The sequence below is a fragment of the Oreochromis niloticus genome, linkage group LG11, assembly GCF_001858045.2.
Source record: "Oreochromis niloticus isolate F11D_XX linkage group LG11, O_niloticus_UMD_NMBU, whole genome shotgun sequence".
NCBI classification, from domain to species: domain Eukaryota; kingdom Metazoa; phylum Chordata; class Actinopteri; order Cichliformes; family Cichlidae; genus Oreochromis; species Oreochromis niloticus.
Window position 1 is genome coordinate 10070639 of NC_031976.2, and position 19704 is coordinate 10090342.

The window sequence follows — 19704 nt, forward strand, 5'->3', positions numbered from 1 at the left end:
GAAAGACAAAAAAGGGCTGAACAGAGTGAATCTGTGTCATCACCTCTTGCTCCGACTCTGCTTTCTAAATTCATGCAGAGCAACAGGAGTGAAAACGCAATGTTCTTTGTGGAATTTTGGAATCACAGAAACATTACAGTTTCGAAACCATGCATGAAGCTCTTTACTCCCACGTACAGGCTCAGTTAAGATCTCACGTGAAGTTAAATGCAAGCTGCAATTTTCTGTCTTAAGCTCAGATGAACTGAAAGGGTTGACTGACCCTCGAGCAACATAAAAACACAGGTTTTGCCAAGTTGCTGCCACTATCAAACATACAGCAGTTTGCATTATTATACAAATGAGCAAGCTGTACGGGATCATCTTTGCTTTTTGCTTGTTATTGTTTGCAAGAAAGAGAGAAAAAATCATTCACCTCTGACCTTTTCTTCTATTCAATTCAATTATTTTTAATTTTATTTATATAGCGTGAAAGCATTGTAAGGTAAAGACCCTCCAATATTACAGGGGAACCCCAACAATCAGAGAACAGCCAATCAGTAAGCACTTGGCGAAAGTGGGAAGGAAGAACTCCCTTTTAATGGAAAGAAACCTCCAGCAGAACCAGGCTCAGGGCAGGGCAGCCATTTGCCATGACTTGTTGGGATCGTGACTATTACATGGTTTGAATAATACTGAATATCCAATAAATGAAAAAAAAAAAGTAAAACAATATCAGAGAATAGTGCACGACCTAAATATGTAGTGGAAATGCAAATTGCTACAAAGAGCACGCCTCGCAACCCAGAGAATTGTCTTATTTCACGCATTAAGTGTTATTTGCACCTTTGATGGATGTCTGCACAATGTCTCCATTAACAAATGTGCAAAGAGACAGAAAGCGTTTAAGTGCATATGTCGCTGCCCACATTTCTGTCTGTGATGAATGACAAACTGTTATGCATTGCATATGTCTAGATGATATGTCATGTGTGCAGCTGATCCTCTGTTTCGCATTCATCTCCTTGCATATCCTGATACTTTCTAGATTTGAGGAAAGATATCTTGCTAAGGCCCTTTGTCTTCATTTCCTGTTTAAATTGTTGTAATATGTTATAATAATAATAAAAAGCTTACTATAAAGGCCATATTTTGTGGACAAGCATTATTCATATTACAGGGTGCTAAATGCACACCACCAGTAAAATGGATTGTACTCATTATGAGACCGCTATGAACAAAGAATCTGTGATTGAAAAGATTTATTTCATGCTCAGTAGACTTGTAAATGAAGGGTCGCATGTAGTGAAAAGAGGAGATTGTTGTGTGTGTGCTTCTTTTGTTTTAATACCGTGCTATGCAAAAGCCTCGAGCCACCCCTCATTTCTTTATATTTCGCTAGGAAAATTGGAAATGTGTAGAAATGGGTGCAGGGATTTATTGAAAAATGTGTAAACATAAATTGAAATACAGTACATAAGGGAAAAACAGCATTTGCACAATTGTAACAAGCTTGAAAGTCAATATTTGGTGTGACTACCTTTATTCTTCAACACAGCCGGACCTCTCTTAGGCAAGCTTAAAGTAATTTCTTTCTTCATTAGTCTTCAGGAATAGTTCTCCAGGCTTCTTGGTTTCCATTCAAAGATGAGCCCACGTTGGGCTCTTGGGAGGCTATGTTGTGTTTTTGACCAACAAGGTATGCTTTTTAATATATTAGCAATTTGCAGTAATTGTTGTGTTACAAAATGAAGTCATTTCACCAATGAGATTTTTTCCTCATAGTATTGCATGGTGGATCAAAGTTTGATGGTACTTTTCTGAGTTCATAATTCCATTCCATCAATTCCACCATGACATGATGATGTAGACATTCACTGTTGTACCTCACTGCTGATCTCCTGTGCACATACCAATGACCATTTGAACCAAAAATTTCATCTTGGATTCATTACTGTCACTGATTTTCAGCTGCATTTCTGATGTTCGTGTGTCAGGTCAAGGATTTATTCCTGTTTCTTAAGGACTTGTCTTGTAGATGCTGTTCATTTGCTGAAAATCGTTTTTTAGGCCTGGCACACCTTTTGTCCAACTCTTGTCCAGTTTCCTCAGATTTTTTTAAAGTCATACTGCACACATGCTGAGATATACCAAGTTTTGGCTAATAGCGGTTTAAGACTCACCTTGTTGGTCGAAAAAATGCTTAAACTGTGTTGTCGTTGACATTTTTCATAGATTCTTCTAAAGAAATGGAAGCAAATGATGTGTTTTTGCAATACAATTTGAAACTGTTTCTTACCTTAGTTAGTTACCTTTTTTATGCTTGAATGATTCACAGGTCAGTGTTAAGTGGTTTGGTCAGGTATAAGGACTGGACTGAAAATGAGTGAAAATGTCCAAAGAAAAACTTGAAACACCCCCAGAAAGCCTGAATAACTACACAACAGTGTGTGTGTGGCAAGAGGCGGTGATGGGATGTCATGAATCACAGTGTGTAGGGTAGTACTTACTGTTTACTAAAATTAGGAGAGGCTCTGATGTCATAAGTAATAGGCCATCATACTGTGAAACTTTCTCTTTACTGCCAGCTGCTCTCGATTTTTTTTTAGCAGCGCAGCATTTATGTTAAATTCACCACCTAATTTTGAAAAATCAGTATTTAGGCATTAAAGTATACAACTGCAGATCTGTTTAGCTTAGCACAGTCCTCAGCATAAAGCTTAAGTGCATATATGCCCAGCTTTCTGCTGTCTGACCTGGTCTGATGTGTGGTGTTTGAGAAAGGTGCATAGCTTGAGTTTTAGCGGGGAAAGCAGGAGTGTAACAGAGGTCAGTGCTGGCTGCGTGCCAGAGTCAGTATCTTACATAAACTACCACTGAGAGGAATGTGTCTGGGGCACACTTCACAGGAAAGGCACACATGTGCTAACACAAAAACGTGCTAGAGGTGTATTGTTTCTTTTTGCCTTTGCTCTGTATAGTGCTGACTTTCAGTGAACGCAGTCCCAGCAACAAAGCACTATTCTAAAGACACACACTGAAGTCTCTCTGTTAACTCTTTCCATGATCAGTCTTATTACTATGTTTTTTAAAAAATTTTTTATCTGCAAGTAGGAGGACATGGAGGCTTAAAATATGTGGGTTTCCCTATCCTCTTACCAATGGAAAGACAATAAAAAGCCATTGTTGCTACGTCAGTCCCATTTTCTGTCAGCTGGTTGTGACATTATCCTTGAATCAGTCCAGTCGCTTCCCACAGAGAGGTGACGTGATACCACTCAGGCCTGACTTCAAACGGTGGCTGAAATCAATATTACAGGAGCTGTTTAAACCTGCAGGAGCTATTTAGCTGTTTCTGTCTTTGTTTTTCTGCAGTCCTCTGTGTGCTGTCACAGCTGGTTGTTCTGTCCCCATATTCTTCTCCATGCTTTCACAAATCCGACTTGGCTTCTCTATTCCTGTGATGTCATACTGCACATTTAAAAGATAGCCCCCCCCCCAATCCAATAGATCATTTATCTTTTTGCCAACTCATTTATCTCTCTGTTTATCTCTTGCTTCCTGTTTCTTCATATCTTCAGCTTATAACTCACTTGCAACCTAGGAGAAGCAATCACAGGTTTAATGGCACTCATGTTGAAATATATCTACATTACATCATGTCACTCAGTGTTTGAATTGTGCCATCAAGCCATCACTTTTTTTAGAGTAATATTAAGTCACTACCTCCTGCTGGAGATATTGGCTTGTACTTGTCACGACTGACTTTTATTGAAGGGAATTTGGCATGATTCAGCACTCAGTAGACTGGCCTCTCTGATTAGTTGGTTTCTGTTGGTAGTCAGTATGATAAAGTGCTTATATTAGAAATGCCAAAGCAGCACCGTGTTTGTGCAAAGTTGTTACTACGTATTCCTTTTTTTGACCCCCTAGGCTCTGTTTATCAGAACTTGCTTCTTATTGAAGCGTTTTATGCAAAGCAGGGCTGTTATTTTTCAGCACCTTCCTGGGTATGATAGTCTGTGCCCTCAGTTCTAATAGCATTATCACGCCTTGAGTCAGTTGTAGTTCAGGTGATAGCGGTGATTTATGTGGTGGCGGGACTTAAGATAATGAACCGCATCCGTTACATTTCTTATGTGGTTGTGTGAGAGAGATGACTAAGAGCTACGTGAGGAATATCTGATGACATCACTAGCAAACTGAAACTGCAGACAGAGCCCCCTCCCTACCCGCCAGCTCCTTACTCATATATTCACTAGCCTGAAATGTCAATATCATCATGGCTGATGTATATTTTCTTTTACCAACTATGGCATTATAGCGTTTAGCTATGCATTATTGCCCTTTTCAGCCCTTCATAATGAAACTTCCTGAAAAATAAATATGCTTATCAGTTATCACCAAATACCAAAGTACTGCCTTCAGTAAACGTGCTGTTTTCATGACTTCATGGCTTCAACATGATTTGATGTGAAGGAGAAAGAGAGACTGAGGGTGTGTGTGTGTGCGTGTGTGTGTACATAAATGCTCCATCTTCCTGGTATTAACCAATGTGCCATCTGTTGAGGAGGCGAGGCAAAGGGGATGACATTTCAGCAACATAGTGTAACACACTGCCATGACTATTGTGGGAAATCCTGAGTAAACCTAGCTAGGCTGAACATTCAGTGCTAAAGCAATGGACGATTTCAAAAATAATGCAAATGTAATAGCTTGCAAGCTACAAGAAGCAGATAGTTAAAACAGAGATTTTGTTGGCAACTAGTTAGATCTGCAGCCCGTCTTAACTTCTTCAGAATTACTACTAATAACAACATCAACGTTAACTCAGTTCCATAGAGCCACTTCTGCTGTGTCTGTGGTCATTGATATGAACAAAGTTACAAACAGCATTATAATGTACATTTATGTTGTTTTTTTGCATGCCATGCTATAAAGTGGGTTACCTTATTTAAGTGTTTTGCCTTTTTTCCTGCAGGTTTTTTCAGAGGCTCAGTTATCTTTAAACATGATGTGTTGCAGGGTCATGTATCCTCTACATGGATGTAAAAGTTGAATGACCTTGGTCTAATTGCTGTCTCTGCGTTAAAGATTTTGATTTTAAATATTTTATTCTGCTTACACCTTTATTTTTTCTGTGTTTCAGGGTTTCATCGTAATGAGGATATGAAGGCCATTGATGTGCTTCCTATCCTCAAGGAGAAGGTTGCCTTTCTCTCAGGTCAGTTTCATTTTATGTGCTGTAATTGTAAGTATCTGTTTCAACTGTAAGCTCACTGAAACTTCCATTCATCCTTTTTCAGTGAAGAATTCAGTCTAGTTATTCTGACATTCAGCAAAATTGTGCTCTAACTATACAGATGCTGCCTACGTTGCTAGCCTACTAGCTAGTCATGAGTTCGGTTAGACACTTTCCGTATTCACATTTCTAATCTATTTATTTAGTGAAACATGCACAACTGAAACTCTAGGAACCAAAACTTGAGCAGTATTTTCTGTAGTACTTTAAGCCAACTATGTAGTGTGCTTATCTGCAGCAGGAGTCTCTATCTTTTTGACATTATTATAAACCATTAGGGGCTAATTGTCTAATTTTGTGAGGTGTTGAATTTGCTAGCTTAATAGGTTGGGAACATGGGCACATTTTTGGCTTTAAAGGTGAGAGGTCAGTGACATTATCCTTGAAAAGTGTGAAATTTTCACATGGAAATGGAGACTGATCTTGGGTATATTTGTTGGTTCCCCCATTGCAGTTGGTATGTGTAGGTAATTTATTAGCATTGACTTATTTCTCTGAACTCTGAGTTTGACTCAGCATGGTTTTGATCTGACTTTTACTTTATTTGTGTTAACTGTATTGGCATAGTTGTGAGTAATTTAAGATACTTTTTTTCTGTCAGATTAGTAGTTGGTGTGGTTTGTTATAGCTCTGTGACTGGAACTCTATTACCAGTCTTGTAACTGCGAGACTAAATTCACACGTGGCTCTCAACAAAAATAACTTGTTTTGAAGTTTCAGTTGACCTGTCTTCGTATCTGGACCAGCTATCTCTACTCACTAGTTATCTCTGACAATTGTAAAAAGAAAATATCTTCATCATTTAAATAGGTTTTCTTTGTGTCATTGTATTTCTATGCGAAGGTGGCAGAGACAGACGTGGAGGTCCGATTCTCACCTTTCCAGCGCGGAGCAACCATGACAGAATACGACCCGAAGACCTGCGCAGGCTCATAGCATACTTGGCCACCATCCCAAGGTAAGGATAGTGGAAGACATACCCATCTATGGACGTGCATAGACACTTAAATGTACCCTCTGCTATAGCTTGCTATTGATGTTTCCCACGTGTTTGCCACAACTGGACATGATACAAATGACAGCTGCTAGATGAAAATGTGTGTTCCCCAACTAGTTTGCAGTGGTTTCTGGAGGTTGCTGGTTGTCATTGGGTAAAATTAGTTTTAAAGAAGATGCTGCTTCAGAAACCTTTTGGTGATTGCTTTGGTTTCTAGTAGATTGCCAAGGTTGCCTGTAGTACTGAGCAGCAGTACTTTTCACAGTTTCGCTACAGCTTAGAGAGTAGCCAGCCAATCTTTGTAGACAAGTTCATCACTTCCATTCAGTCTATCACCATGGCAATATGCTAACAACCAATGTAGTCACAAGGACGTTTTGGGGGAATACACGTTTCTCCCAGCCAAAAGGTAGCTGCCAAGGGGTCACTGACTGGCTCAAGTAAAGATTTTCTCATCGACTTCCATCAACCTTCATCTACAACCTACTCATCTTTCCTTCATGACCACTGATTGCCAGATGGTTGTGCGCTCTAGGCCTGTATGACTGGGACCTTATTCACTTGATCCTACCTTGTCACCATAATTGTCCCACATCCAAAATGTCAAGCAAGTTAACATCAGATGGTAAGCGGTCATGTATCCACAAAGCCTGAAACAGACAAAGTATGCTCATTGCTTAGTTTGTGTTCGACTTTCCCACCTGTCTTCAATTTAAAGAAAAAAAAAAAAAACGGAAGCAAAACCCAAGGCAACAGTAACGTGGGCTGTTTTTATTTTGGATTCTCTGTGGAGAATTAGCCCCTGCCCCCTCTTCCTCTTTTTACATTCTCATTTCCTCTTCGCTTTCTAGAAAAAGCTGCTACTTTGCTTAGCTTACCTCTCACCCTGTTCTGTCTCTGTCACTTTGTTACTGATAAAGTGTCTAAGGGTATATTGCCAATTGTTGACCCCCCCACCCCACCTCCCGTTCCTGCATTTGATGTGTTGTCATGCTAGACTAGAGTCTGCTGCACACTCAAAACGTGTTGCCACAGGAAGCATTTCCAAAGTTGTACTCCGTTGCTCCCTGTAGTTGTGTGCAGGCTGATCTTCAAATCTAGAAGCACCTTTAATACGTAGCTCCGGGCGTTTACCTGTTTGGAGTCGGTTGTCATTAGCTTAGAGGGAAGCTTGCACTTTTCTTCTCGGCTGCGTCTGATCTCCCCTGTGCTATGCTTACTAGTGCTTTGCAGGTTGAGTGCTTTAAAGTCTTTTTCACGGTGGAGTTTGGAGATTTGTCTTGAGGCAAGAAGTGGTCCAGATCAGTTACTGTAAAAAAAGATGGAGTGCAGATTCACTGATCTTTTAGTTCATCTGTGGGATGTCAGAGGCTGAATGAGGCATTTTCAGACCCTGCATGTATTTCGGTAGCAGCAGCAGAATCAAGTTTAACTGTTGGGTTCACAGCGTTACTTTGTTTACTCTCTATAGATTATGTGCGTAGTTTTCAATTCCCTTGGATCATCCCACAGAATATATTCTCAGATCAAATGCCTAAAAACTCAAAAAGGGGGTGAATGAAGTAAATTATGCACACGAGCAGTTTATGTTTTATGTCAAAGTGCTTGCTGTTTTAAGTTTGGAGAGCAGTCTGTGTTGGATAAAAAGTTTATGTTAAAATCATTATCTTAAGGCAGACCATTTTGCCAATCTGATCTCTTTATTAAAATTGTTGAAATAATTTTCTCTAAAGTATTTTTTGGGACTGAGAGGTAAAAAACAAGTAGCTACCTCTAACTAAAGCCCGAGAAGCCGATACAGCTGGTGTGCAAAGACTTACAGGCTTCCAAACGGCTCAGCTCTTTAGAAAGAGGTAAGACTGGAGAGGATAAAAGATTAGTCAGAGGTGGCCAGTCATCCAGTCGGAAGACCGAGGAGTGTCATAAGTCAGGAGGAGGCCAGCTTCTTTTCCTCAGCTTAATTTCTCTTCCTCCTGTCTAAATATTTCTGCTGCCTTACCCCCTTTTTTTTCTTTACCCTCCTTTCAGCCTCAGTATCTCTCTTTCTCACTCGCTCTCCTCTCTACCCGCTCTGCTCTGGGTTTTTTTTTTCTCTATCCATTTGGCTGCCGATCTGTTTTCATAGAGTGTGGTCAGAGTGAGATAGAGCAGGAGGCCCTGCGTCTGTTTCTGTGTCCTAGCTGCACATTCAGATTAAAGCCTTTAATACTGAGAAACAACCTTTTATGGAAGTGTACGGCAGCAGGACTCCTGGTAAGCGGCGGTGGAAACTTCAACGCTTGAATGTTTTAACTGTTTTCTTTCCTCTCCAGATGCTGAGGAGATTGGGTACTTCAGTTAGAGCAGTTCCTTTAGAAAAGGGCTTTGTAATGTTTTGTTACGAGGCAGTGACGTCAAATTTTGTCCTTTCGTTGCCAGCATGTTTTTTTTTCTCTAACCTGGCTTTAATGGTTCTATGTTAGCATTATAAATGTTAAATGTACTGCATCTTTTTCTTTTTGAATTAGCCCTTTATCCTGGGATATGACCTCGTTCATTTATTTCCTTTTTTTCTGCAGTGAGGAGGTGGCCAGACATGGCTTCACAGTCATTGTGGACATGCGTGGTTCTAAGTGGGACAGCATCAAACCTCTGCTAAAGATCCTTCAGGAATCGTTCCCTTCTTGTATTCACGTTGCTCTTATCATCAAGCCAGACAACTTCTGGCAGAAGCAGAGGACCAACTTTGGCAGCTCCAAGTTTGAATTTGAGGTAGGCGATGCTCGACGCACTTTAAATAGTACAGCATAAAAAAGTAATCATTTTAACCCTGCCACCTTGCTTTTTTTTTTGTAATTTTTGCTTTTTGCTTTCATTTTCTTCTCTTTTTAATACTGCATTACTGCATTTTGTTACGCACAGCAGATATAGATACCGGTTGTCTCATCATGTCAGTGTACCGTATGCTCAGATGAGCAAATTGTTGTAAACTGTTAGTTAGTTTTGCATACCCGCTGGCCTTTCTTTACCAGCTCTAATTGGACTGTGCTTTGTGTCAGTGGCACGATTCTGTCCCGTGTGGGCATGTAGAGGTGGTATATTTAGTTCTGACCCAGTTACTATGGAAACAGGATATATAGGACATGGCAAAGAGTTTATTCCTAACTTTAGTGCATTGGCTTTGGACAAGCAACTTGTTGTATTTTTGTTTTTTGTTTTTTTTTCCTTTTTGTGTATGACGTCAAACGTACTATTTTTGGCTGCACATCAAGTACCGTAGAGTTTTATTTATCATGCAGACTGCAGTGATTGAAGCATTCGTATGAGAGATAACTCAGTCTTTCTTGTCAGAGGGGTTAATTGTGTTGAGGGTTTATATTAATAACATCTTATTAAACATGATGTTGTCTTTTTCTTCCTCACCACACCCATTCAAACACGGGTGTACAGTGCTTACTGACTGCGCATTATCTTTAGAGTCAAGTTTTTACAGTAGGAAATATCTTGAAGAGTTAACATTTGACTAGATTATTTGACTTGATTATATTAGCGTAAACTCTGCTTACTTTTCCTCTTTCGCCCTTTCGTCTATTTGTAATTCTTTTCTTTTTTCTTGTGTGTCCCAAATCTGCCTGCCCGCACCAGACGGTGATGGTCTCCTTAGAGGGTTTAACCAAGATTGTGGACCCTTCCCAGCTGACAGCCGACTTCGAGGGCAGCCTAGAATACAACCATGATGAATGGATTGAGGTTTTATTATTATTATTAAGAGTCTTATTGATGATCTTTTTAATAATTCAATTCTTTAATGCTAAATTCAATTCAATTTCCTCACTGGGGACAATAGCTGACTTCTAACTTTCCTTTCAGGTGCGGCTCTCTTATGAGACGTTTGCCAGTGATGCAGCGCGGGCTTTATCACGCCTTGAAGAACTCCAGGAAACCTTGTCCCAGCGTGATCTCCCACGGGATCTGGAAGGGGCTCGGCGGTTAATGGAAGAACATGCTGCACTGAAGAAAAGGGCCACGAAAGCATCCGTAGAGGAGCTCGACGCACAGGGACGGAGGCTGCTCCAAAGGCTACAGTCACACACTGCAGGGGTTGGGAGTGTTGGAGCTAGCGGAGATTCTAACGACCACCATCACGGGTTTCACGTGCATGCGGACGCGCACAATCTGGTGGCTAAAGTGACGGGTTTGTTGGATAAGCTGCACGGGATGCGCCAGAATCTGCAGCAGTTGTGGCACATGAGGAAACTGAAGCTGGACCAGTGCTTCCAACTGCGGCTGTTTGAGCAAGATGCTGAGAAGGTCAGAGAACTAATCATGCTAATCACAAACGAACTAATCACGAAGTTATGTGTCGTCAGTTCTGCAGTTTTCTACATATACCTGATGTTAGATATGCCACTACAACGGTTTAACTTTTTGGACATGCAATTATTCATGGCTAATCTTTTGCATGAGCATACTTACCAATTCTATTCAGTCATAGAAAAATATAACATGATCATCATCATCACTATGTAAGCCAGATAATTGAGACTCTATGTCAATATGGTGGTAAAGGTTCAATAAAGCTCACTGATGGCAGGTGTTAATTATTAATTTTCTTTTCCTTCTAAATGAATGGAGGACATAATATATGTCATCTTTACACTTATATTGGAAATTGCTTATATTCTTTAAATATATATTTATATTTCTGGTTGCCCATTGAGTTTAAATGCTCTTTGGAAATATATAATTGAGTTTTTCATTTTCTAAGTAATGTGTGAGTGTGTGCAAATGGAAACTGTAGCCCTATACACTGTTCAGGGTTTTTGGCAAGTACCTTTATTTAAGACACATTTGTCATATTCTTACCTCAGTAGAGGGTGAACAACAGCGGTCGCATCCCACACATAGTTTTTTAGTTTTCGTATCAGAGGAGCTTGGAGATGACCTTTGCCTTCTTCAGCGGTTGTGGTTAATTAGCAAGCAACAAGGCCTCTCACTCCTGCTGCCATGAGTTACCACAAGATGGGCAGCTTTTCATTTCATGTGCTTTTTGTAAAGCTATGTTTTCTCCATCTGTGTAGATGTTTGACTGGATAATGCACAACAAGGGGCTTTTCCTGACCAGTTACACGGAGATCGGAGGGAACCACCAGCATGCTGTGGAGTTGCAGACGCAGCACAACCACTTCGCTATGAACTGCATGGTAAGACCCTATCGTTAGCTGTCACGCACATACAAATGCACAGAAAAAGGTAATGCAGCCGTAAACTGCCATCATTCCTCTCATTCACACTAAATACTTTTTTTCCCCACCCTTTATCCCAAACCACCCTCTCCCTATATGGAGAAACTGATGTCTTCTGTCTTGCCATGCCCTTTTTCTCATATTCATCTTTTTTTGTACTCTGCTTCAACTCTGCCCCAGTTTGTCATGTCTTGTCATGGTGCTGTTCCCATAATTGACCCGCATTGCCTTTGTGCCCCTCCCACCGCTGTGTGCTGCCCTTTGCTGCTCTGCTCCGCCCTCCTCCCTGCGACATCATACCTCACTCTAGTCCTTAGAGCTCTGCTGTTGGCTAATAAATTTAGCTGAGGATATTGTATTGTGGCACTGCACCCACCACACTATGTACTCTGCCCTAACTTTGTTTTCCTTTGTCACAGTTTGACTGGTAAGCCTCAATGGCCTTGCAAGGTTTCCGTTTCATCCTTTTGTCAATCCTTTGCAGTGCATTTTCTTTTTACATCCCTCATAACTTATAATGGTGTGTTATTCCTGCTTGTCATATATCATCAAGCAAGTAAACCAAGCTTGTTCCAGGCTTCATGGGATGCATTTAAATTAGTAGATTTGTTTTAGACTAAAAACAGCTTCAAAACAATCTGAGAAAAAAATAAGGATGTAGCCCACTGCTTCTGATTTGAACAGCAAACTAGCCTGCCATTTTTCCGTGCCACTTTCTAAAAGTAATTATTTTTAGTGTAAAAGTGTAACCAATGGAGAGCAGGGCAACTGGCCTAAATCTTCTTACAGAGTCACTGGTGTTACGGATCATTTGCAACATTCAGCCCAGAGAGGGCGGTTTCAGTGACCTCCCACAGCCGGATGTTTCAACTGTACTGGCTAAGGTGAGCCAAAAAGCAACTGAGACAGCTGAGAAGACAGATAGACCTACACAGTATACTCAGGCCTACATTGACAGTATGCTCAAACATATACAAACACGCATACAGATGGTTTAACAGTGAAAGACCACCGCCCCCTCCACCTATTCTTCCCCAGGAAGCGGTGTTTCCCCTTCCTGTTGCCTGCACAGCACAATAGAAATACACAGTGTCAGTAGGTGTGTTTATACTGCATGTTCTCCTGTTTGTGTGTCCGCGTTCTCCGACTGTGTCAACATTGTAGCCAGAGTAAAACCAAGGTGAAACAACACAATTACTCGTTTGCCAGTTTCCAGCGACTAAACAAAAAAAACCCACCAGCATGTGTTTACTGTACTGTGTCAGGCAGTCATCGGTGATGGGAGTGTCATGTGTAAGTGAAGCTTTGGGCCAAATGCTGATGGTGACTCTGGTGTTGTGTGAGAAATAATGTGTCGTGTTGCAAAATACAATCCCTAGGGTTATGATACTGTTACTCCCCCTATGGGAGGTACTTAAAAATTCACTTTAGGAGTCAAGGAGCTTTTTTTAAATACTTTTAATAGAGCCGTCATTTTACACATGTGGCCTTTTTCTGGGTCACATGCATGATGCCTTTTTTTCCCCAACTATTACAGGTTTTAAAACTCTAATATCACAAAATGCATTCAGATAGTTCAGATTGTTTGTCTTGTTTTGATAACTAACACAGTTGTGCTCAAGATTTTAACAGTTTGATGATGCGACACATTCAGATGTTTAGTTTGAGATGCCAAAGAAGCAAGTCAACAGTAATGCTCTCAAATATCAATCGTTTGGACATTTCCAAACTAGTCTGTAATTCTACAGTGAGAAAAATTTTCACAATTGGAAAAAAATCAAGACAGTTGAAGGTTTTGCAAGGAGTGGACATCCCAACAAATTAACCTAAAGGTCACAGAAATGCTAAGAGAAACTAAAAATCCAAGAGCTACAAGAATCCACGGGCCTCAGGTGACAGAGGGGATGGTGGGATTGTGTTGAAGCCACAGGACTTGGGTATCTTGTAATAATTACATTTAATAAGCATTGCTAGTCGATTTGTTCGAACTGTCATGTGTGGAGTCGAAATGTTTCTAGTCATATTTGTTGAGAAGGAAATACATGATGTATGTTATGTAGCAAATATAACAACTGTCCAAAGAATATTGCAATATAAGCCCGAAATCAGACTCTAGAAATGCCATGATCTGTACAAGCAGTCGCTTTGTTTATTTGTTGCGGTCTCAGGGAAAGGTACGTGCACACCTCCAAGAAAATGTGCTATTGCAGCCTCCACCATCCATGCTGACTTTGCGCAGATAGAAGTAGCACTCTGTCATGATATCCTGCATTAAAGATAAATAAAGCTGTTAAGTCTGAGCATAATGTTTTATACCCATAACATTCATATACACACGCACACATAGAGATACAGGAAAAGAGCTTTCTTACATCAAGTACTTCATAATTAAGTACAAAGAATGTTTTTCCAGCGAGGCAGGCAGGGTAGGCATCACTGGAAACATGATATGCTGCTATGGAAACGTTTCTTAAATTATCTGTAAATACAGAAACAGGTTTTTTCAAAAAAGTACACTTTTAAATAAATATATATTTATATATCTAAGAAACTGTTTGTTCAAGGATGTAGACTGTACTTTTTCTTCATATTATGTCATAATTTTGTGTTTTTGCACTCTGTTGTGATGGAGTTGTGCTGAATTTTGAAGATGTTAATGCTGATTTTGTGTTTATCGACTACGTGCCTAGTTGATTCGTCAAGATATTGTTTTCTCCGCGTAGGTTGTTGCTTTCTTCAGTCAACTTCATCTGATTCCCAGCTAAAGTGGCACCTGTTATGAAAGGAATTATATGTTTATGAGTTCATGTACAGCTGAAAACATACAAACGAAATTCTTTACAAAGGACAGTGATGCAAAGAAGATTTATTCCAGGCTCATGGTCCTATGGACAGTAAAGTAACATGACTAAGCTAATATATTCACTGAAGATGAAGATAAAACTTTCAGTCATTGTGAGTATTTTTAAATGTAGTCTGTTAGATGAAAAATGTCCTCCATACATCAGTGCATAGATCAGTGTATACACATGGTGATAATATTATGATTTCACGAAAGTGAAGTTTAGACTCACAAGCGATGCTCACACAGATGAGTACGATGATTAACAGAATACACAGAACTGCCAGACAAACTGTAGCATTCCTGAAAAAAACTAATGAGAAAATAATGTAAGTCGTTTTGTGTGTTTGTATTTAATGTGTTTGTATCGTCTGAATTTGAATATTTGTCTTACCTAACTCAGGAGGTTGGTTTTTTCCTTTGTTGGCATTGAACCCCGGCCATCTGATAGTCATGTACCTGAGAGGGGGGGGCGGTTGGTGGCTGCGCTTTGGTTTCCGATGTTTGGCAGTGTTGCGTTTGTCGCAGCTCTCTGATTTTTCAGCTCCTCTCTGTTCCTACCTCTGAACACAGGGCTTGGTTGCTGTTCTCTTGAGCTCCTCGTTGCGCTGTAATCTATACCGAGTGTGTCTGCAGCTTCATAAGTATTGTCCTCTTCTGACCACTGGTCAGCATCCATTGTCATGTAATCCTCATTGTTTTCTGCTGCCGACCCCGCCATTGCTGAATGGTGTCTTTGGTTGTTAGTGGCTGTGTGATGTGTTTTTCTAAAATACCTTACAGATTTTTATCGATGCAAATGCCTTGGTAGGAGGGACCAATGTAAAAAGGTTTCACTGGAAGCATCCGACAGCTACTTTTTACATCTGGAATATATAAAAATCTAAAAAAATCTAAAAAAAATCTTTAAAAAAAAAGAAAAGAAGAATGAATTTTTAAGAAATGAATCTGAATTCCAAAGGATTTTGGAGGGATTTTGAAACTATCTTGTTCACTGGACTAAAAACTGGAAAACCCAGAAAAATTCCTAAAGGCAAATAGATGATTTGCCTTTAGTTTGTATACAAAGAGATGGTTCACAGAGATTAGGAATAGTTCCCGTGAAACTGGAATGGTGGAGCACAGGGTGTTGGGAAAGTGAACTGTGAGATAACCCAGTTATTCAGAACTGGGTTTACATTGTTTGAGTAAAGGAATCTTACAAATGACGCTATGGGTTTACTAGTGTTTCATTTTACAAAGCCAGTCATCTCCATACAGCTAACGTGCTGACTGAATTAGGATCCTGTCCAAAATGACTGGTTTGTTTATTCATGCTGTTCATGGTTAGTATAAATTCACACTTCCTGCAAAGTTACATTTACATTAACCTATAGCTAGCTAAAGAATTGCACATCCTAGAGATATTTTTATATTGCTTGACATCCCTATATTACCCATGAATTTTTCACTTCAGTAAATATTGTACCAAAAGCAGCAAGTCTGGTTATTAGTCGTTTTAGAAACAGGAAGTATTTAAAGCTTTAAGGTTGTTGAGAGTTTTTGTGTTTTATGTTTCTTGTACTTCATTTACAGCCTAGACACTGTCTATTTCTACAGATTGATTCATTTCTGGGACCTGTCCTCTTTTCCATTTTCCGTATTTATGTCTGTTTTCTCTCCCACAGCCACTCTCGTTCCCTATGGCACCATCAGTTTTAAATTAAGAAGACTTTTTAAATTTATATTCTCCCAACTCCTCCTCCCTTCTCTCCTTCAGCCATCAGTTTTAGATTACCACCCGAAGTAGTCCAACGTGTCTGCATTTCCTCTCTTCCCCTGAATGATTGTGTGATTTGGAGGTCCCCCCAAAATCCCAATAGTCCCTAATACCACATAAAACCTCAGAGACAGCTCTTCCTGTGACATTTGATGTGTAAGATTTATTATGGGATTATAGTAGTTCTAGTCCTAACCACCATGCTTTTATTTATGACAACTTAACTTCTGCTGTGTATTCAAAAGCTGAACTGATGTTAGCCGTGCTGTTTAGCTCACCACTGTCCTTATCCTTGAACCAACATCAGATTGTACCGAGCACGTTTCAATGTTGATTCTGCACAGTATGGATTGTTCTTCTACAGTACACGCAAATGCAGAGCTGTTTAAAATCTCTCGAAACCCTAATATAAAAACAGACAAACTCAAAGCTTCCTGAGTTGAACAAAGTAAATCCAGTGTCCACAGCTTTGATGAAAACTGCTTTAAGGGTTGTAGCTGGTGTTTGGTTCATCTTTCCTTCCCATTGTGATTGAAACAAGCTAGCTAAGAGCCATAATAGGCTCCAGGAGCAGTAATTGAATAGAATAATAACACGCTGTTAACACAGTTGTTAATTAGCGTTTGCTGACCCATGCCTATCTACACAAAACAGCTTGGGGCCCATATATTAAAAAAGACTGAAAGATTAAGAGGCAAATGGGCTTTTTTATTATTCACATGGGGGTATGTCTCCCAAGTGAATTACTCTGTGTCTGTGTGTGAGGACAGAGGTGAAATATGTAATAAATAATTTTAGCCACTATTTTTTCCACATATAACTTATATTTAATTGCTTTGAATGAACACTGACAATCTGGGCCATTTGAAGACTGGATATACTTTGAATGACAGACTATTAATTTACACTGGAAGATGCCCAAATATTAACGATAAGAGCACTCTTTATATAAATGTAGCTTTTCTTTTGTATAGAACCGAAATTAATTATTTTGAATATGTTTTGGTTTTTTTTCCCCCTGTATCTGTTTCTCTCTGAAAAACAGAATGTGTATGTGAACATCAATCGAATCATGTCTGTTGGAAATCGGCTCCTGGAGTCCAGCCACTATGCCTCTCAGCAGATCCAGCAGATCTCAAGCCAGCTGGAGCAAGAGTGGAAGGCCTTTGCTGCAGCACTGGACGAACGCAGCACCTTGCTGGAGATGTCTGCCAGCTTCCACCAGAAAGCAGATCAGGTACCGGGATGCAAAAAATTAATTACACTTCTGATATTATAGTAATACATGTGTGCATAATAGATGCACATTTCTTCTTTTCTATATGTGCAAAAAGACTTTTTTTTGGCAGAAGTAAATGTGCTGTTGGCAGTTCTGCTTGAAAGCATCAGAATATCTGCATGTATTTATAAAGTTGTGAGTTCTTACATTCATTTAGTACATGCTGTGCAAACAACAATTGGAGCATGCAGCATATGATCTGTTATGTAATGATGTGTTTTTGTCATCTAAACAGTATTACAGCTTTGTGTAATTTTCTGCTCTTACTTACTTACTTATACATTTAGATAAAAAAAACCAACTTTCCAATTTAAAGGCCCTGAGGTTACTGTGGAACCTTGCTAATGAGAGACCATTTAAATGATCAATACTACTTTAAATTGTTTTGCTTACGGTTGCAGTAGCAGCACATTAGTTGTTGACAACTGTTGTTTGCTGAGTGGCTCTTTTTCTGTGTAGTCTTTGATGTCCAAGACTTTCTCGTAAGTGACTGTATTATTCTACCATCAGTAGAAATAGACAGAGCAGTAATGCAGGCATCTTATTTTTGTGGCAAAATATATATATGTATTATTATAATTTAGTGATCACATGTAATCTCCTTTCCTAAATAAGATCAAAAAGTGAATCTTTCTTTTTCCATGTGATGGCTCAGTCTTACTTTTCTCTTTTTGACTGTGTTGATTCTCCCATGGAAATTCTCATATGCACCACCATCTGGATAGAAATGTTCAGGGTTATTATTTGTGTGCAAAAATGACTTTCGCAGACATATTAAAGCTATTGTAATCTTTGACTGACCTGCTCGTTCAGTCTTAATAGCATTTGTATGATGCTGAACTTGTGTTTCTATACAAATACTGTATGTCTGTCTTTTTTCACAGTACATGAGTAAAGTGGAGCCGTGGTGTAAGGCATGTGGTGAGGGAGAGCTGCCCTCTGAACTCCAGGATCTGGAAGACACAATCCATCATCACCAGGGGCTGTATGAGCACATCACCACAGCATACTCTGAGGTCAGTAGGAGCAGGCACATTCGCAGAGACAGTGCATGCCGAACCATAAGTGCATGACACAAATCAGCATGCAAAACACAGAGTATACAAATATATATACAAATATCATTGTGACTCTATGGAATACAAACAATAGATGTGGTGATTATGCAAATCGTGCATTCAAAATATTCACACATGCCTTCAACAACAATGGAAACTTTCTCCATCGATACATCTCTTTGGGTTTTAGTTAGTTTCACGACTTAAAATAAAGCAAATAACACAAATTAAACGATGGCTGATTTGGTTTGAAATTGGTAGATTCACTGCCTCCGTTAAAAAATTCTGTTAAAAAAACATACATGAGATGTTGAGAAAAAAAAAATATTATTAGGGTGTTATGTTGTCTACTGGTATTTAGTAGTGGTTGGTCCACTGTGTGTTATAGTAGTCGCCTCCCATGAGATTTTAGAGCACTTCCTGCGTCAGTCTGTTGACAAGGCTTATGGAGATGCTTAGCATCTTCCCAGAGTGCTAAAACTACTACCAAATGGTTTGCTGACCATGTTACTGGTACGCTTGACTAGCCAGCCAGCTCCACAGAGAATCTATGAAATATTGTCAAGAGGAAGCCCAAAAATTTCAGAAATTCCATATTTCTGCATTAGAAATCCTGTTTTTATTCATCTTAGGAAATATTCTAATAATATGAGATCTTAGACTCTGATTTTCATGAGCCATAGCCCATCATTTTCAAAATTACATAAAATGCCTTGAAATATTTCTATACAGTATGTAAATGAATATAGTTTAAGTAATAGTTTTAACATTTTGAATGAAAATACAAAAAACAAGAACGTTTTCATGATTTTCAAATATTTTAGTGTTGTATTGATATTCTAAGTCGACTTACAGTATCAAACCCATCAGATCCACCCAGTATTAAATGTCACACTGCCCATCAACTTTCACAGGTAAGCCAGGATGGCAAGTCTCTGTTGGACAAACTGCAGCGACCCTTGACCCCAGGAAGTGCAGATTCGTTGATGGCATCAGCTAACTACTCCAAGGCTGTGCATCATGTTTTGGATATCATCCATGAGGTGTTGCATCATCAAAGGCAACTGGAAAACATCTGGCAGCATCGCAAAGTCCGTCTGCACCAGCGCCTGCAGCTGTGTGTCTTTCAGCAGGATGTACAGCAAGTAAGAAATGTGTGCAAACATCCACAGCAAAACCTGGCTTTGCTGAGACTCTCAACGCCCACACAACGACAGTACAGTAGGAATTGCATAAAGTGCTGTCCCATCTTGCCCTTATGTC

General features: G+C 39.6%; 1 protein-coding gene across 5 annotated transcripts in view; it reads left to right on the top strand.

Annotated features, from left to right (window-relative positions):
• The window catches only part of triob (trio Rho guanine nucleotide exchange factor b), a 105806-nt gene that overhangs the window by 34019 nt on the left and 52083 nt on the right, over positions 1-19704 (top strand). For 4 of the 5 annotated variants that reach the window (XM_019364896.2, XM_003443715.5, XM_019364894.2 and 1 more), the window contains 9 exons: positions 5129-5203; positions 6125-6239; positions 8837-9029; positions 9903-10007; positions 10128-10568; positions 11339-11461; positions 17150-17341; positions 18268-18399; positions 19356-19586. In XM_019364896.2, coding sequence (XP_019220441.1) covers positions 5129-5203; positions 6125-6239; positions 8837-9029; positions 9903-10007; positions 10128-10568; positions 11339-11461; positions 17150-17341; positions 18268-18399; positions 19356-19586 — 1607 coding nt within the window. Of the gene's footprint in view, positions 1-5128; positions 5204-6124; positions 6240-8388; positions 8532-8836; positions 9030-9902; positions 10008-10127; positions 10569-11338; positions 11462-17149; positions 17342-18267; positions 18400-19355; positions 19587-19704 lie in introns of those variants that run through there. The other variant, XM_019364895.2, reaches the window with a different exon arrangement.